This window comes from Brachyistius frenatus, unplaced genomic scaffold, assembly GCF_029030835.1.
Source record: "Brachyistius frenatus isolate BFR_SWC_R1_liver_20210118 unplaced genomic scaffold, ASM2903083v1 Contig_144, whole genome shotgun sequence".
Taxonomy (NCBI): Eukaryota; Metazoa; Chordata; class Actinopteri; family Embiotocidae; genus Brachyistius; species Brachyistius frenatus.
This window is the reverse complement of record NW_027210743.1, coordinates 428,800-456,179: the sequence shown is the minus strand read 5'-3', so window position 1 is coordinate 456,179 and position 27,380 is coordinate 428,800. Positions and strand designations below refer to the sequence as shown.

The 27,380-nt window shown below is 40.6% G+C and overlaps 2 protein-coding genes across 16 annotated transcripts; one reads left to right on the top strand and one right to left on the bottom strand.

Moving 5' to 3' along the window:
• Positions 1 to 1,634: 1,634 nt before the first annotated feature.
• Positions 1,635 to 20,166, top strand: elavl3 (ELAV like neuron-specific RNA binding protein 3). Of its 15 annotated transcripts, none has more exons than XM_069715573.1 (8): positions 1,636 to 2,137; positions 9,134 to 9,353; positions 9,444 to 9,547; positions 11,817 to 11,970; positions 12,122 to 12,347; positions 12,892 to 12,945; positions 13,500 to 13,538; positions 14,319 to 20,166. In XM_069715573.1, the coding sequence occupies exons 1-8, from the start codon at positions 2,129 to 2,131 to the stop codon at positions 14,665 to 14,667; spliced, it is 1,155 nt and encodes a 384-aa protein (XP_069571674.1). In that variant the 5' UTR covers positions 1,636 to 2,128; the 3' UTR covers positions 14,668 to 20,166. The 15 variants fall into 15 exon arrangements, with proteins under 15 accessions (XP_069571683.1, XP_069571678.1, XP_069571674.1 ...); XM_069715574.1 differs by having other exon boundaries at positions 1,637 to 2,137; positions 12,119 to 12,347; positions 14,340 to 20,166; XM_069715571.1 differs by having other exon boundaries at positions 1,637 to 2,137; positions 12,119 to 12,347.
• A 192-nt stretch (positions 20,167 to 20,358) lies between these two features.
• Positions 20,359 to 27,142, bottom strand: prkcsh (PRKCSH beta subunit of glucosidase II). The gene is made up of 18 exons (XM_069715570.1): positions 27,125 to 27,142; positions 26,634 to 26,789; positions 25,647 to 25,763; positions 25,448 to 25,543; positions 25,303 to 25,360; positions 25,053 to 25,170; positions 24,487 to 24,616; positions 24,134 to 24,218; positions 23,559 to 23,637; positions 23,342 to 23,425; positions 23,089 to 23,256; positions 22,902 to 22,995; positions 22,478 to 22,547; positions 22,171 to 22,260; positions 22,013 to 22,087; positions 21,818 to 21,917; positions 21,546 to 21,705; positions 20,359 to 20,595 (listed from the first exon to the last, which is right to left on the bottom strand). Exons 2-17 carry the CDS (start codon positions 26,734 to 26,736, stop codon positions 21,559 to 21,561), a joined length of 1,614 nt encoding a protein of 537 aa, XP_069571671.1. The 5' UTR covers positions 26,737 to 26,789; positions 27,125 to 27,142; the 3' UTR covers positions 20,359 to 20,595; positions 21,546 to 21,558.
• Between the last annotated feature and the right edge of the window lie 238 nt (positions 27,143 to 27,380).

The following is a 27,380-nucleotide window of genomic DNA, read 5'->3' as shown; positions in this document are numbered from 1 at the left end:
ATCCAGGCTGAGTTGAGTCACTGCTTGTCAGAACGGTGGGGGCGGGGTTAAGACAGACTGACAGTGGGGCTCCATCTCTATCCTCTTATTAACGCTTAACGAGTGCTTTCCTCATGCAATATTCATCTCCACTAATATCATCCAAGCTCTGAGCCAAGCTTGCTACTTATGTAAGGCAATTATGTAAAATATCAGACAGGGCCCATGTTCAGAATCTGACTGGAAGAGAGCTGCAGGACAATGACAGAAAGGAAGAGGGGCGATACAAGAGCGAGGAGGAAGGAGAGACTGTAAGGTGGGAGAAACAGTACAAACATACAGTAGAATATAAGGCAATGAGAATACGTTATGTGTCCTGTGGTATATCTTCATGTGAGGCTAGTAAAATCTATCCACAGATCGATCAAAAGCAAGTGGCCAGCGTCAATAACGCAAACAATTTCCTCCCTCACACCATCATTCTTTACAGCCACAGACATCTGAGGATTCCTCAAGGTCACTTCAGGAGAGATAATCTGAGGAACCGATCACATCAGCACCACTCGTCCAGTCAACAGTAAAAAAAAAAAAAATTAAAAAAAGACACAGGAGACATTAATTCAATACAAAAATGTATTTCACCATCTCACTTCCTCAAATGAACAAAAAAACCCAGACTCATCCACAAATAAACAAACATACACTGATTTATGCACACTTCCACGCACACCCACCCCCCCAGGTCAAGGCCCTATGGGGGTCTGCACAGAAATAGGTCATTTGTCACACATGATGTCCCGGGGCAGGGGATGCATTATAGATGAGCCCAAACAGCATGTCTCAGTGAGCACTCACCACACAGCTAAGGACATAGGAGGGAGCAGCAGGAGGTGGACAGAGAGGGCTGAGAACTACTCAGGAAGGGGATACTTTGACTGTAAAGTGAGACAAAAATCATTGATGGCCACGTTGTTGTCCATAAAGCAAAGAAAAAACATCTTTCAGCACAGCGTGGTCACAGCTACAACTGCGACTTTCTCAACTTTTTCCTGAATGGACATGAATTAATTCAGCGGGCATTTAATTTGTTATTCTCATGTCCGCACCTGACCGTATAGCTAACCATCTGCTTTGGGAGGTTCAGGAATCATCCACTCATTGGTGGCAGTATGGGTTAAATGCTTTGTTTCTAGCCACAATTCACACCCAATCATTGCATATTTCTGTCATCTTCCACTTTGCTTTAATTCTGCTGAGAATGTGGACTCAGAAAGTCTGCTGATCTGCGCTGTAAATTGCTTTTATTTGCAAAGACAAAGGCGTGCGGTGGTGTGCTATGGTTTCAGACAGGCCCAAATGGAGAGTACGAGAGAAAGGAAGGGGCTGTGCTGAGGCAGAAGTAAGTGCAAAGTGTGGGGAAGGAGAGAGACAAGTCCACTGTCTTCTGCTGCACCCATCTGTTCCGAAAGTGCAGGTGGAGCCCTATTCACTCCGCTCTGTGTGTGTGTGAAGAGGGGGGCAGGAAGAAAGGAAGGGCAGCGAGAAGGAGGGAGTGGAGAGATGGAAGGGCAGGGATGGAAGAGGGAAGAGGGGGAGGACTCTTGGTGATCTCTCCTGAAGGGGATAATGGGAGAGGAGCGCATTGCAATGGCTGCCATGTAGTACCCTCCCTGCACAATTAGCCAATCAGCAGCGCGCTCTGCCAGCCAGGAGGATGCATAAAAGAAGAACATTGCAGCAGAGGCACAGAAGGAGACTGCGAGAGGAGCAAGGAATTACACACAAAAAACAGCAGAACCAGAACACCCTCCCCTGGACACACCCTGCTGAGGATCACTGCTTCTTTTTTTTCTGAACCATCGCCCACGCCACTCGGAGAGAACGCTCTCCCTCATCACCATCCAGTAGAAAACCCCTTTCTCCTCATTTTCATCCTATAGAGGACACCTACAATCTCAGAGGGCTGAGATCCCTTGGCAAAGATTGTATTTTTTTCCTTTTTTTCTTTTTTTTTTCTTTTAATTTGGACTCCTGACAGAACACAGAAGGGCCATATAATATAAAGGCCGAAGAGCATACAAGACACCCAGCCTTCAGCTTCAAGACCAGTGCAAAGAAGGACCTAGATTTCTTTCATTGTACGTCAAGAATGGTTACTGTACGTATGACTCTATTTCTCTTATTTTTGTGAGGGGGATGCTGTAGCATCACACTTCCATTGCATCTCAGCCCTTTTGTGTTGGATTTGTTGTTAGCTGCATGTACACATGTGTTGTGGCCATAAACAGATTCATTTACCATCTTTGCTGCTCGCATATCTTTTGTGGAGATGAGTATCATTTTGAGTGGAGCTCCAGGGTGATGCCCACATGCCAAAACACAGAGGAGCTTTGGGATTAGTGTCCTACGTTTTGTCCGATATGCGTTGCCATATTATTATGATAAGATTAACGATCGATACAGGCAACTAGCAATCTCATACTGAGTGATGCGCCATGCCGGCTGCGCTCCAGCCTGCAGTCATTCTCAGCGCTGGACAAAGTCTTTATCCTGCCATTTTAGATAGCAGAGGTATTACGTTTTAGCATTTCGGCCACTCGACTGTAAATATCGCGGCTCTCAATATATTTCTTTGACGATCAAGAGTCAAGGTTTAGGAATTCCGCAGGATTACAGCGGTGGAGAAGGAGAGATGCGATGAGGCGCTGCGCTCAGTGGGGGGAGGACAGGCTGTCTTTGCCTGGTGCGGCACAAGGATGCTGGAGACGGGATTCGGAGACAAAACATGATGCCTCGGAGGCTGCGGGCCCATCCAGCAAGGCAAAGGAAAAAAAAGGGTCGAGTCACTCCGAGGGAGGGAGGGGGGCGGGGGGGGGGAATTACGCATCCATTGGTTAGAATTGAATCAGACAAAGTCCAAATTCCTCAGGGTTCTCGTTGCGATGCAACCTAGTAAATGGCCTGGAAATCTCAGAGGCCGCGACAGTATCGGGCCGCGTACGGACATCTCCATTTTAAAGCGCATTTCTCCAAGTATCACATCACGTATACGTACAAGATGGCCATGCTTGCGTTGCGCTTGTCGGATAAAAGGAGATGGGAGCGCTTGATAAATTAGCTTTGCTGTGCGCCGACGGCCGGATTGGGCGTGTCTCTGCTGGACTTGAGCACCAAACGAGGGCCTTGAAGCCTCAAACGGTCTATTCCACTTTGCCTCTTGACACGCTCCACGCTTGAAAGCAGATAGTTTATTTAAGCAGGCCAATTAAGACCAGACGCATTTACATAAAATTACAGAAGTGAGACAATAAATAGGAAACAGGGAGTCAGCGTGGATGCTGCTGATGGTGCAACCTTAATATTACACACAGGTGTTAAGAAGTCTGTTTATGAAAGTCAGACGTAAAAAAAATCACTATTAGTTTCTTTTTTGTTTTAGGAATTACACCATTATTATTTGGATTGCCTGCTATTTACACATAAAATGTTTAGACTGTTCAGTCAGCGGCTAATAATAGTACACAAAATAAATTATTTAGAGGAAACAGGGCGAGAGAGTTGGTTATCCAAATATAGGACCATGATTAACTTTAAGGTCTCATTTCAATGAATTTGAAATGGCCAACTTCGGAAATTATGGAGTTGGGCAGCACTGGCTCGAATTGTCCACCTGACACGTTCAGTCGCAGGTTTTATTTCCTCTTTGTTGTACGTTACCTATTGTCCTTTGCAGGCCTACACAGTGTCACACCGACAGTGACTGTGGCTCCCTTCCACATGGTCCGCAGTCTTCCATGTCTGTACCGCAGTGGCAAGCAAATAAAAGCGTTGAGTCAGATAACCTTTCCAAGGCACTTACACAATTCAAGGACAAGGACAGTCGAGGCCATCACTGTAAAGCAGTTGTTTGATTTTATAAGTTAAAACTACCGGGCCTATATAGAATTAAACATTTACATTTTGGGACGATTCATTTAAAAGCTTAGAGCAATTTTAGACTGTGTCCAAAATAAAATGATGGTTGTTTTTGTGTTATGTTTAATTTTTTTTTGCAGTTAAGATTTGTCCTGTCTACAACCAGGTTGAGACGTTAAATGCAATTACGTTATGTAAGCGCTGATTTGCCTCCTGTTGCCCCTGACTTCACGTAATTATCAGCAACAAATATAACGCCTGCAGGGAAGGAAGAGGTAGCTGCCTTCTTCTGAGGCTGCAAAATGAATCTGTTGGACTACAGTTTATCCTTGCATACCTCTTTTTAGGCAATATAAATTTATTGCACAGGATATATAAAACTAGTATTCATATTGATAGATCATTTTACTAGGGTTATGGAAATATATTATTTTCTCTGATGATATTATTTACAATTATAACATTGGTCATTGTCCAATGCTCGCCGTGTTAAAGCCGGTTTACCGAGCTTTTTAATGTTCAACTTAATTTAAGACTACTAATTCTGTGAGGGAAAACAATCTCGATAAAGAATAGTAAATAATTGGTGATTCTATATTTGACCATATCACGGCATTTTGGACTTGAAGCTGGCAACTGTAACAATCATTGTTCCCGGAGAGTCTTGCAGCCCCTGGCCACGACACAAAGCGCCACTGTTTACATTAATATTCATAGTGCTGCCATAGCCTCTGCGAGGGAGAAGAGGAGGAACGGGTGGCTCTTTTGTTTGGTCGTTTCAATACGTTTATTCAGCAAATAGGCGCTCCGGTTCATGAATGCCTGCAGAGCTCACAAGTCTTGCCTTTTAAAAGAAGGGGGGGTTAAATAAAATTTAAAAAAAAAAAACACACAAAAAAAACCCAGAGAAATCGAGGGATTCTGTTATGCATTTGCCAAATTGAAATGATTGGGGAAAAAAAAAACAAATTCTGTTAATAACTGGGATTAAAATGCTTTTAAAAATCAACAAAATATAAATAAGGAGGCCTCGGTGATGTTTGGTTGTTTCACGGCCATCTGTGGCCTCAAATAAGATCGTCCGAAAGCCACTCCCTTTTTCAGCACGCTGGATAGCGCCCCGCATGCTGCAAGGGCTTGCAAGGCAGATTTGTCTCCCCCAGCCTTTGACGTTGTCTCCCATCGTCTTATCAAAGCGCCACATAACTCCGGGATCTGAAATCTTGTAGAAATCTTTTATTTGTAGTCTGCGGAGCGGAGAATAGGATGGAGTCTCAGTGCATGGCTGACATGAGCTGTGACTCCTGTCGTCCTGTTGTGTTACAGCTGCCACCATGATCCCTTAAGCTGCAGAGAGTGTGGCTAATGCCCTTTGTTTGGGATAATCCTGTAATCTGTGTTATTTAGAAGGCTCATTTACACTTTAGCCTAGCATTCAGTTTTGATTCATGCCTTCCAGAAAAAAAAAAATCTTGATATAATGCATTATAATGTGAACTAGAGACAAGGTTATGAGGAGATATCTTATGTTCAAATTGTAATTCAAAAAATATATCAATTTATATTTACTGTGTGCTTTGATTTATAGTTTTACCTACACTAAAATAAAAAAATACATATAATAGACATACAGCAATTGAATTTATTCTACATGAACTTATCTTTCCCAACACTTGCATAAGAAAACTAAATACTGACGGTGAGAACATCTTTTTGTGTTACAGACATTAAAACTGTATGTAAAATTACGAACTGGGAGAGACTTCTCCTTCTGTACATTACAGCCTTAAGTGCTGTACTGCATCTGGAGCAGAAATGAAATGGAAAAGCTGCTTGTATGCATCAGAAGACAGACAACACAGAATGCATTTACAATTAGTCCTCTAATGCTTCTGTGTTTTGTAATTTAATAGTGTACAGTGTAGGTGGTACGTGTGCTTGGCAGTGGAGGCAGGGCTCTTGTTTGCGTGCAAGTCTGGGTTCATGTGTTTGGCAGTGGAGGCAGGACTCTTGTTTGCGTGCAAGTCTGGGCCCATGTGGAGGCGATGCTGATGCAGTCCATTAAATATTAAGGGAGATCTCACAGAACCCCAAAATAGAAAAAAGGCAGAGGGGGACACAGAGCTGCCATAACAACTGAAATCATTTAGCAATTTTTCTACAATTTTTTTTTTTAAATCCTTATTTCTTTGGCACATTTTTGTCTTTAGTAGTTAGTCAGAAATATGTTGAGAAAAATTGGGGGCAATTATATGCAACAAAGGTCCCGGGCCATATTTACATCCAGGATGTGATGCACCCCTGGAGTCACCCTATTTATTGTCTTCATTAGATGAAAATTAATGGAGTTGATAACTGAAGTATACTGAGTTTATTGTGATGATTCATATTATTGTAGGCCTTTCTATAACATTACAATAACTCATCTTCAGTAGATAGAAATTCGGTTTGTCTAGACTATTTGATTTTTGTTTGATTTGGTGTACAACATGAAATAATGAAGCAATCCTCTGTAATTTGTATCTATTGTATTTGTTTCTAATAACTTCAAAGCATGTTGTTGCCCTCGATTTCTGTGAAAATCTTAATCTTAGTTGCTGCTTGTGTCAGCCAATCTCTGTGCCCAGCCCATCCTCGGTGGGTCTGTGAATTATATAACTTCACACTGTTCACTGGGAATGTGTGTTCTGCCACGCTGACGGTTATTTCAGTTGGCGAGTCAAATTTGCCCTAATATGTTGTTTTTTTTCTGTTGTTTTTTTTTTTTTGCCTTCAAAATGTTTTTGTTATATTTGGGACACACTCAGTTGCTCATATTTCTGTTAGTCACATGTATCGCATCACAACATACAAGGTTTATATTGCCATAAATATAACATAACAGCCAAATTCCACCTTTTTTTTTTTTTATCAAGACAAGTAACCCATCATCATTTATAAGGGCACAAAAATGATATTCAGGTGGCATTTTAGTTGTGCATCAAAATCTTTACGTGACAGATTGCTTTTCTATGTCATTCACCCTTTGTGCGTAGATGCATGTTTTGAAGTATCTTATTTTTAGGCCGTCTTATCTCTGTCACTGTGCTACTTCTCCCCTTGTCATTATCAATTTGACTTACTGATATTCTCTGATCCTACAAAGCCATATAATATGAATACAAGGCAGACAAATCTAACCTGTATATCTGCTAATAATAAGCGCAGACAAACACACATTCAGCTCAAAGTAAGGAAGCCATTCAGACAATGCAGAAACAATGCAGTCTTTGAGGGGCTGGTACCTGGGCAACGCGAGTCAAGGTGAGGCTCAAAGCTAGACTGACGGTTACACAGACGAGTGGAAAAAGCATGGTTCGTTGAACCGATCCATTCACTGGCACAAGACAAAGAAAGAGAACACAACATGATGAATGCATTCAGAGATACAAATGAAGAAATGTTATTTTTTTTTTAGTGATGTAATTAATAACACATTAACACAGCCTATATGGATACAACACAGCAGTGGATTTATAAGAGATGATAAGAGGTAAAAAGAAGGAAATTCAGATGCTGACAATAAATAAACAAACTTAAAGAAGCATAAAATGCCTACTCTGCTGACATAATAAAAACAAAGCTGATTGTGCATTATTAGAGGACGTGATGTAAAAAGCCAGGGGCTATTGGCCAGGTAAACATTTCTGTCATAAAGGATGTTTATGTCTCAGTGACATCTGGACTAAGGTGGGAAATTCCCTGAATATAATGTTGAAATATTTCTGAAGCTTCATTAATTAAGTCCCTTTGTTGCTTTGGACTTCACTGTAAGACCCCAAGAGCTTTAGAGAAGACTCATTTAGCCCTTTTGACTCACATAGCACTCACCAGTTAAAGATCTGCAACAGCTCGATCCCACAACCTGACAGAACTATTTACATGTTGGCCCCCCTAGCACACAAGCATTATGTATGCCTGTTTATCCAGGCAATTTACAAAGCTGCTGTAACAAAGTATTGAAATAAAAAAATAAATAAAATGCAAGCAGTTTAGTTAAAAATATATACTGCAAATGCCCACACAGGGCCATTTTGAAGAGGTTATATTTGAGTTGCATCACTCAATAAACACATTCTAACTCTGAACACACATACTTATAAAATTTGATAAGTGAAATTTAAATATTTAATGATATCAGAGCATTAATTGAACCGCAAATGAAAATAACCGATAAATGCACATCATTATATTCAAAATGTTCATCCGAAACTGAAAGTAAAATTAAAGTAGTTGATGATGAGGCTGAAACTGTCACTGGTTTAAAAATGATACCTCTAGGATATATTTTCTAATTCAAACAGCTGAACAAAAGAGTAGAACCATCACCATCACCATAACCATCACTATCACCATCAACATCACCTTCAAAGTAAGTCACGGCATCCTGTAATCTATCGATACATTGAAATTATTTGTATTTAAAAAGAGTTTGCAGTCTTTTATTTTGACTTTAGAAGTAATCAGACACAAAGAGCAAGGTGTTGAGAGTGAGGAAGGGGAAAACGGGGCAGCACATTTTTTTTCTGACCTCAAGGGGCTCAAGTTAAGCACCATGGTGCACACCAGAGTATCACGAGAGATACAAACAGGACACTAACCCTCCACTTATAATAATAAAACCAGCCGATTATAAAGGAACCTTAACACAGTCAGAAGAACAAACATGTAATCCCGATTTATTCTTTTTAACCAAGGCATGATATTCCAAATTTGTCGTAGCGCTAAATCCATTTAACAATGTCCCTCTCCCTTTTGTCCATCATCTCGACCTCTGCCACTCCTGATTCCCCCGACTCGCTTGGCAGCCTCACACACCACCATCACTATTATCCATTCCTGTGTAACGATGTAATGGTGTTTGACCCTGGAAGAGAGTGGGGGGAGGGGAGGAGTAAGGAAAAGGGACTGTGACATCTGCAGGACCAGAGGCAGGGAGCGAGAGATGAGGAAAGATGGGGTGAAAAGGGGGGGAGGGGAGATGATAAATCAGACCTTATATCCATCTCCATTTTAGCAATGCTGATTTCCAACCTTTCCCTCTGACAATGACAAAGTGGGCAGTCTGTTGTGTGTATAGCTTCTACTTACATATATATTATAGTGTGTTAAATATTAGACATGAAGCATATTAATGCCACTGTATATCGCCGCTGTGTCTCTTTATAAATTATGAATCTAACTCCACCCTCTTCCTCAGCAGATAATCAGCACCATGGAAACCCAGGTGTCCAACGGTCCAAGCGGAACCAGTCTGCCTAATGGCCCGGTCATTAGCACAAATGGCTCCACAGACGACAGCAAAACCAACCTGATCGTCAACTATCTGCCTCAGAACATGACCCAGGAAGAATTCAAAAGTTTGTTTGGTAGCATTGGAGAGATTGAGTCCTGCAAGCTAGTCAGAGACAAGATAACAGGTACAACACCTTCTCTGCACTGAAAATATCATCACCACAACTGGTTTTGATCATCTCAAACATCACTGTGCCTCTTTCCTTTGTCTCCAGGTCAGAGTTTGGGATATGGCTTTGTCAACTATGTGGATCCAAATGACGCCGACAAGGCCATCAACACACTCAACGGTCTCAAACTGCAAACTAAAACAATCAAGGTGAGCAAGCCTCTATTTTCGACCACAATCCCTCTTATTTCTTTTTTATATTCTTGACAGCGTGCCAGACAAAAAGATAGGAAGTGGAGATTTTGTCAAGGGGGCTGTGGGGAGAGGTGGTGACAGACGTGACAGAGGGAGGGGAGGAAAACAAGGAGGAGGAGGAGGCAGAAGGGAGCGGTGCCTAGAACAAAGGAAGTGGGAGAAAGGGTGAAAAGAGAAGGAGAAAGTGGAGGTCAGAAAGCAAGGGGCGGACAGCATGCAGAGGTTATTGTGATGGAAATGTAATTAGGGAGCCTGACTGCAGTGCACCAGGGTCAGTCCAGGTTAGCCCATCTGCCTCCAATCTAGGATAATTAGGGGGGCGCTTTGTCCTAAAATCAGATGAGGGAAAGAGGGGGCATATTATTAAACCCTAATTCCTCCCATCCTCCCCCCTGAACCTGATCAAAGTACATCAAACATTTAGAAAAACTGCAGGGTTGAAAAATCAAATCTCAGAGAGAGAGAAGAGCAGGTGATCTTCCAACAGCTGTTCATGAAAAGAGGCGTTAATTCTGACTCATGACCGATCAAACAATGAGCTTAAAGTCAAGAATTATTTGCTCACTTGGATGAACAAACACATAAAGGCATTTATATAATATAAAAAATATGCACAAGATATCAAATGCAAGATACATTACTTTTACGTTGGAGCAACCATGTACATAAACTGCCATGACAATTATTATACATCATTGTTAATCATTTCTTTTGACATTCAATAATTATGTGATGTACCCATACACAGACCGCTCCGTTTATAATTACATCCTTAAAAGTCTATTTTCTAATTTAAAAAAAAAATAATTCCTGTGGTCAGTAGCATAGTTTTATGCTCCTGATTTTTGCAGGAGGCGGTGAGGATGTGAGGGAGGGGGGCAGCAGTGGAAGTGTAGGGGGTAGCTCAGAGAGCAGAATGCCAATGACAGGATTAGAGGCCATATGGGCTTCAGGCACCATCTGTACTGTGGGAGCGAAAGGGAGAGGGTTAATTATAGGGCAGCCTCTGCTCCCCGAACACAGCAACTCCCCCCTGACTCGTCCAGAACACCCTAATCACTGCACCACACAACCCTCCTGCTCATACAGTCTGTCTGTGTACACAAAAGACACTGGTGCTTAGTGCTGATGGATGAAATCAGAACACCTGTATTCATTTGAAAGATAATATGTTGATATCACAGCTTTCTTTGTGCCGATGCAATAAGCAAAATAAATTTGACTATGTCTAAAAAAAATTCTTAAGCATTTGTATGCATCATAGCATATGGATATAAACAATGTGTGCGTGTGTGTGTGTGTGTGTGTGTGTGTGTGTGTGTGTGTGTGTGTGTGTGTGTGTGTGTGTGTGTGTGTGTGTGTGTGTGTGTGTGTGTGTGTGTGTGTGTGTGTGTGTGTGTGTGTGTGTGTGTGTGTGTGTGTGTGAATGGTATGTTTATAAGTTGTTAAGGATCTTGCAAGTCTTGTGATGCAGTTATATTGTTTGCTGTTTGCCTGTGGAGCTGTTCTCCCCCAGAGAATAGAGACAAAGGAAAGGAGGCAGGACAGGGAGGGCAGCTCAGCCTATCTCAGACAACACTCACTCTGTCTCTTCATCACACACAAACACACCACTCTTAACAATGCGCCGGACCGGACTATCTATCCCAGAATGTGTTCACACATGCTCCCATGAACACAAACACAAAAACAAGAATATGTCTTATCGCTTTTACGATCAATTAAGATATTGGTCCGCAGTACGAGATGAAAATGGTCTGAAAGCAGACCAATAGTAAACCATATGGGATATAAACACAGATGCGTGAAAAATGGCCGCGCACTAATTAAGTCACTGGTGAATTCAGGAAAATATATCAACTGAGGCTGATGTTTTTCACTGCGAAACAAAGCTGACATCTGGCCTTGTTAACCGATGATTGGATTCAATTTGGGTTTTGGGTTGCAGTCGTCATAGAGTGTCTGTGATAGTCCCATTGTGGCTGAGCATGAGCTTAAAGGCACTGATTAAGTCCACACACTTCAAAATGACAACTGGGTGTGTGGAGATAACAAATGAGGATGAATCAGTAGGACCTAAAATAAAGTCTATTGGGAACTTAGTCCAGTTCCACAGGGTCCAAAAAACATGTTTGTGAAGTTAAAGTGACGATTCTTCTCTGATTGAAGCCCTCTAAGACAAATAAAATGCACCTGACTGATTGTTTTAATTTGTGTTTAATAGGTATCATATGCCCGGCCAAGCTCGGCTTCCATTCGTGATGCCAACCTTTACGTGAGTGGACTCCCCAAAACCATGAGCCAGAAGGACATGGAACAGCTGTTCTCCCAATACGGTCGCATTATCACATCCCGCATCCTAGTGGACCAAGTCACAGGTACAGCCTTAATTCATATCTCCTGCTGTGACTCAATACATCTGGATAAACTGTATCTAATTACCCCTAGTCAGTTTAGTCAACCTTGTTTGGCAGCGGCAGTCTCTGATGCCAAGGTAGTAACATTGGTCTGTTTTCTTAATCGGAGCAGGCATATCACGAGGAGTGGGCTTCATCCGGTTTGACAAGCGAAATGAAGCAGAGGAGGCCATCAAAGGACTGAATGGACAGAAGCCTTTGGGTGCCGCCGAGCCCATCACTGTCAAGTTCGCCAACAACCCCAGCCAGAAGACAGGCCAGGCCTTACTGACTCAGCTGTACCAGACTGCTGCCCGCCGCTACACGGGGCCCCTGCACCACCAGACTCAGCGTTTCAGGTACCTAACCTTTAAAAACCTCATGCCACCCCCCACCTATGAGTCCCCTACTAACCAGCAGATAGTCTGAAAGAGATACTGTTTCAAGACCAAGTCTGAGGTAATCCTGCTCTGTTGCTGTGCTTGAGCATATGACAATTGTTAAGTGTGTCAACGTTGCATTGTTTTAGTAAGAATATCATTACTGTGTCAATAGCCAAAGTCAGTCTGCAAAATATTATTTTTTTTATATTTATCAAGCCTCAACTACACCAGAGAATGGCTAACAGTAAATATTTCTCAGTGGCTATGTTTAATCCAGCAGAAGGAGTGGCACTTCTACAAAACAACAAATGTGATTTAGATTTATAATGCGTAAAACTGTGTGGTTTAAAACATTCAAAAAAACAAAAAAATATATCATATATTTTTCTGTCACTATAACACTAACTATTAACCTCTTCCTTTAAGTATTTATCACTATTTTATAGTAAAGAAGGAAATGGCAATATGATATTGTCCCTCCTTCTCACTCTTTTTCCTCTGACTTTCTTTTAAACTGCAGTGTGATCCCTTCACTTGGAAAGGGACCAGATCCAAATAACAGCTCAAAACCAATGTAAGAAACCAGATTTTTCCAAGTACAATAAAAAAGTAAAGCTAAATAAATTTTGGTTTAAATGCCGCCTATGCTTCATAGGCTTTATAGGCATCGTAAAGATTGAAATTGCCAGATGTTAGCCACATCTACATGGGTAATTACGAATAAAGCCTTTGAAAGGCTTCCAGAACTGAACTTGTTATTGAATCTCACAAACAACTGTAGATAACCTTTGGTTTGGAATGTTCGCTTACTTTTTTTAATCAGTAAATGTAAAATGGCCTAAGTTTCAAGATTTGTTTAGCTTACAATTAATCTATTAAAGGGGATTCTTTTTTTTGGGAGCTTAAACGGAACTCAAAATAAACAATAAATACCAGCTGAGACCGTATTCAGAGGACTATTTCACACCAGCAGTTTGTGGTTGGATGGTTTGGGAGTGCGTTGCAGTGAAGGATGCCCTCTGGAGGCCAGCTGGTGAAGGAGCTACATGATAACATGAAAGCCCTCCCTTCCGTGTAGATCTCATAACTAACTTCTGCATCCCCTTCATTCTCCCTCTTGCGTTGCAGACTCGACAATTTACTAAACGCCAGCTACGGAGTCAAGAGGTAAATGCCAAAGGTGTACTTTCAAAAGCATCCATGCCAAAATAAAACCTCAAACAAAGTGCCCGGAATACCACCTGCTGACTTCATCTCGAAAATCAGATATAATAGCCATGATTCTTAACGCCCTCAGCCCATTTAACCATGTTACGGAAGCAGCTCAGACAATAAAATACTATCTGTAATTGCAAAAAGCAATGATGACGCTTTCTAACAGCAGGGTATTCTGGCATGGCTTTGTTTAACCTTTTCGTTCTTTTGTTTTAATTAATAGAAATAATTTCTATGTATTTATTTATGAACTAACATTGTCAGTTTCAGTTGCTTTAATGTCCCCTTTTTTCACCAGCATGGACATACCAGATTCCGTTTGCGTCTCCTCTGTTTGCTCCAGTTTTTGTATGATTTGATTCCAATTTGCTTTTCATCCCTCTCTAGGTTTCTGTGTTTTGTTCAATACCGTGGTTTCAGTTGAACATTGTGATTCATGTGTTTAATTCTTCCAGAGGCTTTGGTCAGCAGAGAAAATGAGAAAATATGCAGATTGCGTGGGTGTCTGGTCTCAGGGCACGCGGTGTCATTTTGTATGAAAGCAGGTAGTTTGGAGCCACTGTGGTGCCCACACATATCTATCTACTTACTGTACAGCCGAGGGGATGGAGATGGGGTCCCCTGACTCCATACCCGACTGCAAGCGTTATCATTTGTCACGCACACATGCTCATAAGAGACAGTGTAGAGCATTGAATGCTGTGTGGAACTTCAGAATGACACCCATGGTAGTTCTCCTACTCTCTTCCCCAGATTCTCACCCATCACCATTGACAGCATGACCAGCCTGGCCGGAGTCAACCTCACTGGTCCAACTGGAGCCGGCTGGTGCATCTTTGTGTACAACCTGTCCCCCGAGGCGGACGAGAGCGTCCTGTGGCAGCTCTTCGGGCCTTTCGGTGCCGTCACCAATGTCAAGGTCATCCGTGACTTCACCACCAACAAATGTAAGGGCTTTGGCTTTGTCACCATGACCAACTACGATGAAGCCGCCATGGCCATTGCTAGCCTTAATGGCTATCGCCTGGGCGACCGAGTGCTGCAGGTTTCCTTCAAGACCAGCAAGCAGCACAAGGCCTGAGCGAGAGAGGCTGCTGGTACCAGCTCCTTCGACCTGCATGGAGAGCAACCTGAGCTCCCTGTGCCATCACTCTACATGGGCCTGGACTGAGTCTCTCTCTGACATAATCTCACGCAAATTCATGAAATGGAAACACAAACACAGACATGAAGATGCACACATAGATGCACACAGGACACAAATGAATCCATACGCAAGCATACACAAGTCAGAGTTCCAAACAAACACACTCGTGGAGTTTTTCTTTTCTCTTTACACAACATGCTAGTCCTTCCCTATATTTGCCTGGATTGAATTAGAAGGGGTACGTAGCTGGTTTTGTTGGGTAGGGGCAAGAGCTATCTATTTAGGAGACAGTCTAACGAATGTGACGGAGAATGTGTACGGAGTGCTTTGATTGAATTCAGGCAAATAATGACAACTGATGAACAAAATGATCAAAAATTTACGAATATGTGCAATTTACCCAAACTCTTTCCCCGCCATCTCTCCCATTATCTTGCTGGAGAGGATGTAGTCACTTTTTTTACACTTGGGCATTTTGAATCAGCGATTTTTTTAGATCAAAGAAAATGAAATTAAAAAACAGTGTTCTCTTATATACGTCTATTAAAATATAACTATATATTCAATATTTAAGGTGGTTATAATAGCCGAGTATGTAAGCATTTTCTAGAAACTTTGACTACTGTTTCCTGACCTATTAGGTGGTGCCTAGCGTAAAGGCAGTCTCTCTACCCTATCTGAGCTTCTTAGCTCAGACCCACTATGATTTAGGCTCACTAATGAATACTGGTCACAGAAGAGTAGTCCGAAGGCCGTTAGAATCACTCTTTCCCTCACAGTCTCACACCGAACAACACAATAGTACACTTAAATGTATCACAGAAACACAGTTCAGTAAGTAGAAGATTTACACATATTTAGTCCACTAAAACTGTATTTTTTTCTAATCTATCCTCAAGATGGATTCGATACAAGCAGACTGTCTGTGAACTTAGAGCAGAGTGGCAGCGCTCCCATGGTGACGATGTTCATTAGTAATTCTCTGCTGGGCGAGAGAGTGATGACTGCGAGGGGAAAACCGTTCCACCACAACACAGCCATGTCAAAGGAAAATACCGGTGTTTTTCTCCCTTTTTGTATCATTTTCTCTGACTGCACCTGTGCTTTACATGATCCAAAGGCCTTTTTTATTTTTGCACGGCTTTTGTCAGCCATGATCTGGTGTGGGATTTTGTTTTAACAATGAGAGGTCATTGGGTGCCAAAAGGTTAAGAAAAAAAATGCTAATTGTCATATCAAAGGCAGGCAGATGATGCTGTTTTTGCTTACGTTTTGATACGTTGTCTTAAGACTGAATTCGATATTTTTTAATGTAATTACGATTCAAGTAGCAGCAATTATAGCTATGAAAAATGGTGAAATGCCACACCCATGGACTGAACAATGGTCGAGGCAGCACACATGAGCAAAAACGCAAAGAGCACCGGTATTCTTCTTCAGTCTAGTGCACAGATAGAAGCTCCCTGAATGAATGAGGTCAGCGTTTTACATTTCAGCAGAGTACATGCGATCTACAGTAACAACAGGAGTAGAGCAGATTAAGAGGACTGCAGTTCCTAATGACTGAACATTTAAAACTGACTTAAAGCCGTGTGTGTGTGTGTGTGTGTGTGTGTGTGTGTGTGTGTGTGTGTGTGTGTGTGTGTGTGTGTGACGATATCTGGCGATGTAAAACAAAATGTATCACTGATCTATTGAGGAGAAAGATTACCAGCTCCTCCAACTTTGCCAAATGCTCCTCAGTTTTACTTTGAAAAACCCTTCGATTCGCTTAAAAAGCTTCCCGGAAACTTTGAACTCCTGCCCTGTCAAAAAGATGACTGTACAACATCAAGCTTACAAATAAGTGTCATAATTAGACTTCTGTTTACAACAGAAAAGTATCTATTTATTTGCTTCAGATCTGTTTGGCACTACCACAAAAATAGCATTTCTAAAATATCCCCAACCCAATTGCATGAAAATTATTTATGGCACCTTTGATGGAACATTAAGGCCAACCTGTCTAGTTGAAATGTCTGTTACAGCCCAGACTTCAGATTTACCATGGGGAGAGCTAATGTCTTTCAATATCAAGACATATGCACATGATAACAGATGAAATAAGGTCAACTATATTCAAGACATTTTTGCTTTTGCTTTTCTAAATGACGCTGTGTTAGCCAAAGAGGACGATCTCTTTGAAAGGATTACATTAGAGATAAATCTATTTTTATACATACAAAGGAACAAGACCTTGTGCTGAATTTTTACAGATTCTTAAGCTTGGAAAAATTGGGACATCGCATGGCTTTATTTTAAACCCTCTGATCTTTGCAGAGCAAGGGGGAACAAGCATGCGGTGTATGGGTGGGGATTTAGGGAGGGGGCGAAGGAACAATGTATCTCATACAAACTTAACTGTCTAACCATATCCAAACGCTTGAAATGAACCGAACAACACCAAATTTGATGTAAAAAAAATAAAATAAATTTAAACAGTTGGGGGTATAACCTGACAAAACACATCTGTACTTTTGAGTGCTTAGACACACTCGCATCTCTTAGTCATGAAGTTGTGTACAGTGTTGCTTCAACGATGGTGCAGTGAAGTGAAGTTCTTTGACTTGAGAATCCCAGACAACGCTGCAGTGAGAACGGCTCGTTGCCCAGCTGAAAAACTCAATAGCTGCTTGCAAAAAAAAAAAAAGAACAAAAAAAAAAGGTCAAATGCAGATTCAAACAGAGACGCAGATTCATAATGAACATTGAGCATGAGTCTTCATGATTAGATAGATTTGATTTTTGCCAAAGAATTGCTTTGCAAGTCAGTACCAAGAAGGATAAATTAAGACTAACTATATTATTCCCTGAGTAATTGCTGTACAAATCTATGTTATTTATTGAATAAGGACCCTCTACGATTTCAGTTATCATTATTTTTGAACGTATAAGTTGCGCATATCAGTTTACATTTGTAAATCTTGGAACCACTAAACCAAATGCTAAAATGAAACAGATGCAAGCAATCCCATTTGCACACGTTTAATGCAGACGCTGAATAATACAAGGCATATACAAAATTCTATTTGACATATCAATTCATCAATTGACAAAAGGAAAGTTGCATCCAACTAATGTATTTCCCCTGACATTTAGATCATCTGCTCTGTCTTTATCCTTTAAAACCGTCAACATTGCACCACTTTAAATACTCCTCTCACTCATACTGTTTCATCCCTTGAAATACTCTGAATGATTGTTGCTGGTGTGTCCAGAGCTGGCCATATAAAAGGACGAATCGAGCTATTTTTGGGTCGAGCAATTTGCAGGAGATAGCACAGTAGGACTGAGCACTTGGTAAGACCAGTGATAGACGTTAGGAAGAACCGAGATAACATGCCGCGGTGAACTGCAGCTGGAGTTGTTTACCCAGCCATGTCCAATGGAGTACAGTCAGCACCCACAAACCAAACCCACAGTCGGAAATGCCCTTTTCATACACAGCCTACACAAAAACCTACACCTCGATGTACAGCAGAGAGCCAAGGACCATGGCAGGAAACAGTACTACACTGCTTGAGCAACAACAATAATCATTTAAAAATACAAAAAAAAACTTTCCTATGGAACAGTAAGTGCAATGTGCTTTGTTTTTATATTGACTGAGAACAAATGATATATATTTTTTAAAAAAGAAATTAAATGTCACACTGAAAAGGTTTTGCGGAATAGTGAAAGGAGCAAAAATGTTGGACAAAAACATTCAAATGAACGGACTAATTATTAAATCAAACAAGCAATGAGAGCTCTGATCTTAAAAAGAAATTTCATTGTCACTTCCTCAGCCCCCTAATTTGTGCTCTGACCATGCAAGCTCAAACAAACTGCATTATTTGGCTGACTTAATAGATCAATTCTCTATGACCTTGAAAGGAATACTGTCTAATATATCATCAGTTTTAGCCCATGTCGATTTCAAATATCATTTTTTTCCCTGTAATTTATTGATTTCATTTACATATCAAGACTCACTTGTTAAATTAGCGTATTTGTGTTGTTGCTGTTGCCATAGAGAACACACATGGGTCAAAGATTATGTTTGGTTGCATTGATTGGGTACATTTTGTTATTTTTCTTCCATTATTTAATTAGTTGCAGTTTTTACAGTGTATGCAGATTTTAGACTTAGTTAGATTTTTTATTTCAATCAAACTGTGTTCAATTGTGTTTGTAAAGTCTGTGGTAGCTTTTGTTGCAACATAAAATAATTTAAACAGAAAAAATTCAAAATAGCGCCAACAAACTTGTATTATTTGGGCGACTTTAAGCTTGTAGTTTTAACTTATTGTTAACTTAAAAACTATTTATTATGATTATTATTATTGCCTCGTATAAAGTATGTTTTGTGTATATTTATGGTTTATTTCATTATATTTGCAAGTTTAAAAGACTTTAAGTTTGCCAAAATTGTGGTTACACCATTATGTTTCTTAAAAAGGGGGACAAATAGAAAAACAGCTTTAGAAGTACAATTTGGAAACGTTCTCCATAGTCAAAGAATGCACTGCTATATTTAACTAATTGAAGTGTATAAACATACATGCTGTGTGCTAGATGTTATGCCTTTACTGCCTGTGTTCTGTTTGTCTTGTTAAATGAAAATCTTTTAATTATTTAATCTAATCACAGTCTTGTTTTTTCAACCACTCGATGAACCCCTGAGACATGGAGCAGCCCCTGTAGCGAGGCTTTGGCCCATTTGAGGGTCCGACGACTATCCAGGACCAGAGGGGGATGTCCTCGGTTTAATATGCTCACAAGATGCTTTCCTGTTTATGCTGATGGATTGATTTACAAAAAGGATATCAAGAGTAATGTTTCTGTAAAAGCATTGTATTACTGGAATCACCTGTATCAATTTCAGTGTCAATTTGTGCTATTGAAACAAAGGCGTTCTTTGGCACCGAGACGCATTTGGAAACCCAGCCAAGAGCTCAAAACAAAAAAATATTACAGAGCTCAGACAAGCTGCAGGAAGGTTTTCTTGGGAGTCTCTAGGGTAGTAAAGGGGTGAGTGGTCCTTCTGTTTCTCAACCAACTGTATTTTGTGTCTATTTATTTAGAAGAGGGGACGCAGTAACTTAGTGATGTTTTTCTTACATTTTCCTGGAATGGTAGAACAAATCAAAAAGGTGAAAATGATCAAAACAAGTTCTGCCGACACCAATGTCGGGGGAAAAAAAATACAAAATCTCATACTTCCAAACATGACCAAATGAACAATGTCAAAATTTAACAAAGAAAAAAAAAAAGAAATAAACCTTTCAGTTTAGACTAGGATATTTATTACTGGGATTTCAGCTGAAGACGCTTGAAGACTTTTTCATGGAATTGTTTAATTATTTGTACTTTACATGCCAGAAAAAAATAAAATAAAAGTTACAAATATGACTGAGCCAATCTTTATTGACTGTCAAAACAATAATAAAAGTTCAACCAAACTGATTAAAATAATTGTATTTTACCATAACGTAGTCACCTTCGTTACGTCTGGTTTGTTTGCTTACCTTCCATGTTTTGATCATTGATCAAGACAAAGCGACTATACTAATAGTAAAAATGGACACAAGTTTGAGACGATATGGGAAAAAAAAAAAAACCTTTATTGAAAACAATGGAATGACGCTACATTTGACAGAAAACACCAGAATCAACCCAACAGGTAGCCGTGGTTGTTGGAAGTGTATAGATGATACTATGATGAATTACTCATTGGAATTTCCATAATTTATTCTCAGTTGTCAACAGACACCGAGGTGATGCCGCTCACAGCATGGCAACTTCGTTTTGCTGCAGTGGTTGTGGTCCCATGAGAACAGCCTGCAAGGAGAGCGCATGCACGTTCATTTCAGTGGCCAGTTTGCTTAAATCATGTCTTTCTTATTATTAGAGGGGTGGGCAATTTAGTTAAAAATGTATCCCTGTAGGTTTCATTTCCGAGGTGTAAGCATTTACGCCACAGATTTATCCGCTTCTCGTGTTATTTTAGAATGAGCACTTGCACATGGGCTTCATGCCATGTTATTTTAGGACCATGACACATTCAAAAAGTCCACTCTTGTTGCAACAGGCCCTCTCTACTCCACTCTTGGACAAACCTAAAACTGCTATTAAAGTTACACAAGTTGCAGTATTACGATCATTGACTAGTTTAAGGGAAGTTATACCCGATATCTGTTCAGTCTTTACGGCATTAGCTGTGGGTCTTGCAGGCAAACTGACAATACATCACAACATAGCATTATTTTGATGTCATATAAAGCATAACAATCTCTATGATGGAAAAACAAAACATGAACCTGTATTGGTCAAATTAGTTTTTAAATGAGAAAAAGGAGAGTGCATCACAATATTACTGTCAGTTTACTGATGTGGCACACCCAACTTCCCGTTCATTATACGATGGACTGAAACGAAGGTGCTGTTACCTTGGTCTTGCTGCTGTCCTGCTCTTCCTCTAAAAATGAAGCTGTAACTGCTCAGGGGATTTTCTTCAAATCAAAATGCTAAAATTTCACACTGTACAGCTTTGACTGTCACAGATGTTCATTTTGCTTCAGTGAGCAACAGGAAGACATTGTAATGATTAAGAGTGCCTTGTGTCCATGTTCAAAAACATGACTTCACTAAAACACCTCGGGGCCAGAGGACCCATTTGAGGATCGATATGGGACCTCAGAATACGGAGAGATTTTGCTTTGAATTACCGAAGAGGTTTGCTGTAAAAAAAAAAAAAAAAAACCAAAAACGGACAGGTTGGAGTTACTCACAAATCAAGAGGATCTAAAGCTCTTCGTGCTTATGAAGCACAGAATCCAGGCTCGGAGGGTCCTGGCAGACAGCAGGGGTGATAAACTCCATCTGGTACTCACAGCGACTTGGCTCTGAGGTAGATGTCACAACTGTCTCCTTTCCACATGTTAATTTAACCTGACGGACAAAGAATATATATTTTGGCACTTTGTCCGATAAGAAACAAGCATCAAAGCACAGTTAGCATAACAAAAAAAGACTGAGTAAGGGCAGACTTGCTGAGACTCACAGTGGTGGATCTGCTGGGGCCTTGCCAGCACCCTGTTCCATGTTCATACTTCATCACAGAGTAGATATTATCCTCAGGGCCCGCCCATGAGCCCCATGATCTAAAAGCAAATGATGAAAAATACAAGATGAGTCAAGTTTGCAGCAAAAAAAAAAAAAACTGAGCAAAACTGCCACGACAAAAATATTCTCTTACCCTAAATTAGTTTCTGAACCGCCATACTTGGGTTTCTGGGATACTCTGTTGAACGGACAGAACCTGTAGACGTACCTGAAAAAAAAGATTTAGGTCCTTCAGATGTCAGAACTTGCATCAAATAATAAATACAGAACTTTTTTTTTGTGTGCACATACTCGCTAGTAGACAACTCATAGCACTGGTTATAGAGGTAGGCAAATTCTGCACTTGGTCCAAAGTCAAAGGAGATTTCCTTCTCAAGGTTCCTGCAAAAAAAAAAAAAAAAAAAGACACCAAATCCAAAATGTAACTTCTTTTTGTTTTACTTGACAGTCTTTTGACTAATAACACACTGATTGTGCTACAAAAAAAAAAAAAAAATCATCCACTTTGGCTAATGAAAATTTAGACTGCAGTTGTGGTAACAAACGCTGATTGCATTATTGGCACAGACGCTCCTTCATATTCAGGCTGAGCACTTACTTGATCTGATCATCCACATCCCGGAGAGCTCTCTCAGCTACGTCAAACTCATCCCTGGCTTTCTGAGCAGCTGGGAATCAGACGCAGCGACTTAAAACATACCCCCGCAGTAAATTCAGCCCAAACATGCACACGCAGTCAAAAGTCTGAGCAAATTATAACTTCTTGTTGAAAGCATTTATACAAGACAAGTAACAAACCTGTTCAACATAAAAGAAACACACCTGTTCAATAAACCCTTTTATTTCTACATTAAAGAGTTATCGCGGAACAGAATGAGTGAAATGTTTTAAATTCAAACATTAAAATGTGAACTGATGGGTTATGCAGTCACATCTGTGGTGTCTTTCTGGTATTTTACAGTGTGACCCAAATGCTCAGGACTGGCTGAGTCACTGAGTTTCATACACACACACACACTCACCATCGATGAGGTTCTGCGTTTCTTGGTTAAAGGGTGGCATCGTCCCTTCATCGTCGTCATCCTTCTTTTCTTGAGTCTTTGTCGTAGGAGGGACCTGCAAATCAAGCAGAGGTTAGAGGTGACGCGCCAAAATAAACTTGAGAATCATCCAACATCAGCTTGATGGGAGAAACTCGGGAGGGCTTGCCTTATAGTCTCCCTCATCCGAGTCATCATCTTCCTCCTCTTCATCATCCTCCTCCTCTTCATCCTCTGGGATGTCATCTTCAGGGTACTGGTCAGAGTCGTTGTCGGAGACTGGCTCGCTCATTTCTTCCGGTGGAGTCTCCACTACTGGTTGGGTGCCCGCGTTGGACTGATGCCAACAAAGTAACAAACTTGGAGGAGCAGCGCCTTTTTTTTAACACAGATTTCTTTAAAAGGAATTTACAGGTTCTTACCTCAGAAATATATTTCTCTTTGATGTTGTTCCAAACAGACTCAAATGCTACCGAGTCCACTTGGTCCACTCCTCCGAACAGTCCCTATACAGACCAAAGACGACATTCACAACTTTGATTCGTTCACCTCCTTAAGCTTTTGAATCATTTGCCATTCGTGACGAGTACACTTTCTGCGCAGTGCGTTTTAACAACAATGCAAAGAGAAAAGTCTTACCTGAGCCTCAGCTTCTGTGAATGAACCGTCTGAATCTGGGTCGAGCTCAGAGTGGGACAGAAGCTCAGCCACTGAGACACTGACACAAAAAAATGTGTTATTCAATGAGTTGCAGTACCACATCTTTTTTTTTTTATCTCCACCAGTCAATGAGGAAAACAATAAAAAAAAATTAAAAAAAAAAAAAAAAAAAAAAGAGTTACTGTCTCACGAAAGATCAGCCAACGTCTATATTCTGTACAAAAAGCATGGCCGTTCAATCTTTTCATTTGAAATAGCGATAATCTATTCATTGACATTTTTAGTTCAGAAAACGTAGTGATCTCTGTGGCATGTCATCAGATTTGAGTTGGCTGTGTGACAACATTTTGGATTTCAGTAATTTAAATTACATTAAGAGCAGTAATAAGACAACTTCATTAAATACGATGGCATATTTACAAATCCTGCATTTTTTTCTTCTTCGGACTAGATAATTAATGATTGTTTTTGAAGCTGTCCGTGGTAGGCTTGATTACACTGGACATTTTCCCTCATTCTGGGTGCTATTCATTTTGGAGGTTGCCACTACTCACAAGCCATCAGCATCATCATCCAGTTCAAGAAACACTTCAGCCAATTTAGCCTTGTCTTTTTCCATGCGGACGACTTCTTTTAGATCTGAAACCAAAATAGGATTTTACTGCGTGTTCAGTTATCAGTGATTCTGAGCACACACACATACTTTTATACAGTAATACAGGATCAAACATTTCAGGTTATAAGCTTTGCACGAGTGAGTGTTTTGTCTACTACTTCTAATGTACGCACCATCCTGAAAACAATATCTACCCACAAATGTTTAAATAAAAGTCACTCACTACAGAAGCTGTAATGTGATACTCTTTTCAAACAGTAGATGGCGATATACTTTCAAATCTCAAATTACCTTCCCAGGCCTTCAGATGGCGCTCTTTAGCCTCTTTCTCTGGCTGCTCTGCAGTCTCCTTTACTGTTCTCAGAGCCTCCACCCTCACTTCCAGATCCTTCTTACTGGCCTGAACATCGGCAAGTTTGAACTGTTGTGACAAATTAAAATAATAAATTTAAACAAATGTGATCTGCACAATATCTGTAAATCCATTTGATTTAGAAAACAATGCCCAACATCTCCTCTAAACAATTTCATAGAAAATGTGTTAGATGCAAACACAGCAGCACAAGTCACATAGAAAGCTATTGTAGTATAATTCAAAGGCAAGTTGTTAATCTAAAATGTTTTTTAAAAGGAGACTTCAGATGGCCAATATGTAGTTTCTGGATGTATAAAATAAGCAAAAGACAGGCGAGATAGTTTGATAAGGTAGTTTGTGTAAAGTAGTTCTAAATGTCTCTGCTGGAGTGTCAGTATCGCAATATAAAAAAAAATTTTGACACCGCAATAATCCACGCGTCAGAGCTCTAAATCTCAATTATTACACACACAAAGACCAAATGTTATCTCGTCATTCACACCTTCTTGTCTTCTAGATCACTTTTGGCCTCCTGGATGAGTTGCTGTTTAATCACAAAGCCCTCCTTTGCAATCTCCGCCATCTTCTGCACGCTCTCTCTCTCTTTACGCCCCAACTCCCTGCAACATCCCACATACAAAAATGTACTCAACTAAAACACATTTTTTGACACTCCGTGTGTTTGTAAGTACATCTATAGGCACTTAAATCATACACAAGTTATTAGAGTTATAATCCAAAAGCAGTCCCACCTGCAGGTGTTCTGACAGGCAGCACCACTGTTGTACTCATCAGTTGTGTCACAGCAGTCTGCAGAGGAAACGCGGATGTTAAAGAAAACCACGGCCACGCAGCACATCTAAAAAAGACACAGTCAGCAGAGTTTAAAATCCGTACCACAGATTCCATCATTGATGCGGGAAGAAGGGATGAAGCCCGGTCGGAAACCTGCATTGGTGCAATGGAAGCTGCCGTTTGGACAAGCAGCAGTGCCTGAAAGAAATTATTTATTTAAAAAAAAAAAAAAAACCAGATGCATAATACTGTGGGAAAGAATATTTTTGGACAGTAGCACAGGACTCTTCAGCACACATACCGGGCTCATCAGAACCATCCTGGCAGTCACAGTAGTCGTCGTTTACCCAGTCAAAGGAAATGGTGCGGGAGCCATCCAGGCAAGTAAAAGGTTTCCCTTCTTCATAGAACTGCCGTTCTGTGGAAGTCGAACAGTGAATCGTATGAGCACGGTTAATCATATTAAAAATTGCCATCTCGATTCATACCTCGATGGAGATCTACTTCCTAAATCACAGCAATTCCGACACAAACAAATACTTCTAAAGACAAAATGTCGTGACACAGAGCATTATGAAGTTGATCGTTTTCATGTTCGGTAGATCTCATTCATGAAGCGGTTGCATTCAAGGTAAAAAAAATAAATTAAAAAAAATCAAGAATTTTCCCTTTCTGTTGTCCAAAGTTGATGTGCATTGCATGCATCTCACAGGACCGTGCACAGCTGCAGGGAAAACTAACAAGATATGATACCAGATTCCAGTAATGACCGCTAGGAAAACCATGAAATCTTATTTTTTTTCTTCAGATTCATCAATAAATGATAAACAATCTGAAGCTTGTAATTATTGAACATTTTGAGTCATCATATTTTTATTAGACCAATTAGCAGCAGCCATTCTTTGGTGGATTTTTTTTTTTTTTAAAGAAAAAGAGCAATATAATGTAAATTGCCCTCCATGTAGCTTAACAACAGTCCTCCCATGTTCATGGTTTAACAGAGGGAGCAGGGGAATTGTGAATCCAGGTCAAACCCACCATTAGAAACTCTCGCCCATTAAGTAAAATTAAACGTGCAAGCAAAAGTTTTTGACTTGGAAAAAAACAAAACAAACAGAGGTCTGATTTTACAAATCAAAACTTTTTGTGACGTAATAAAACAGATGGGCATCATTTACGAAATTTGGAAGCGCGTGTGACTGAAACCAACAAAACTGCGAGGCATAATTAAACACAAAACTAACTCGATACTCGTGGGTGAGATTTAGTGAGATTATTAGATGCTCACTTGACAAAGGGACACCGCGGGGACGGTGGACCTCCACCGCCGAGACTCCCACACACAGCAGCGGCGGCAGCAGCAGCAGCAGCAGGAAGCACCGACAGGACATTGTTGACGGTCCGCACGGCGAAGTTAAGCACAATTCAGCTGCAGCGGCACCGCCTGTCGATCAAATAAAAGACGGATTAGATGATTTGACAACTACACGCGTGCAACGCAAGCGCCGATGACGTCACAGCCTGACAAAATACGACGTCGCGTATCTGCGGTTGTTCTTTTAGTTAGTTAGCCGAAGCTAATAAACGCATGCTAACTAGCGAATTTAGCTCACGCTTCGGCAAAAACCCACAAGTTTACTCGCAAATAAAACAAAAAAAAAACAAATGAAGCGACAATATATATATATATAAGGTCAAAGTAAAACAAAGCGGCCAAAGACACACACAAAAAACAACATGTAAATGATATGTTCGAGGTCGCTAATAGCTCATCCTTACCGGTCAATACGGCGACTCGTTCTGTATCGCACAAGAGCGCATGCGCGCATTTTATCCACTCGCCGCTTGTTTCGTTCTGATTGGACGTCGCTTTGTGCAGCTCTTGTGATTGGCGGAGAGCGGGGAGAGTGGTTACGCTCGTCTGAAGCAGAGGCTTCTGGGTACATTTGAGGATGCAGCCATCTCATGCCAGTGCCAGCCAGCGTCAAACAAAGGTATTCACAGCTGTTTACGCTTTTACCCACGTTATAGTTAA

Excerpts from the sequence above, each read along its gene's own strand:
- elavl3 (XM_069715571.1), top strand. Across the intron at positions 9,354-9,443 it reads AGTCAGAGACAAGATAACAG|GTCAGAGTTTGGGATATGGC; the intron begins GTACAACACCTT and ends CTTTGTCTCCAG. Across the intron at positions 13,539-14,318 it reads GCCAGCTACGGAGTCAAGAG|TTCTCCTACTCTCTTCCCCA; the intron begins GTAAATGCCAAA and ends CACCCATGGTAG.
- prkcsh (XM_069715570.1), bottom strand. The coding sequence starts at position 26,736 with ATGTCCTGTCGGTGCTTCCTGCTGCTGCTGCTGCTGCCGCCGCTGCTG. Across the intron at positions 24,219-24,486 it reads CCATCTGAAGGCCTGGGAAG|ATCTAAAAGAAGTCGTCCGC; the intron begins GTAATTTGAGAT and ends TTTTGGTTTCAG. Across the intron at positions 21,918-22,012 it reads GGTTCAGAAACTAATTTAGG|ATCATGGGGCTCATGGGCGG; the intron begins GTAAGAGAATAT and ends ATTTGCTTTTAG.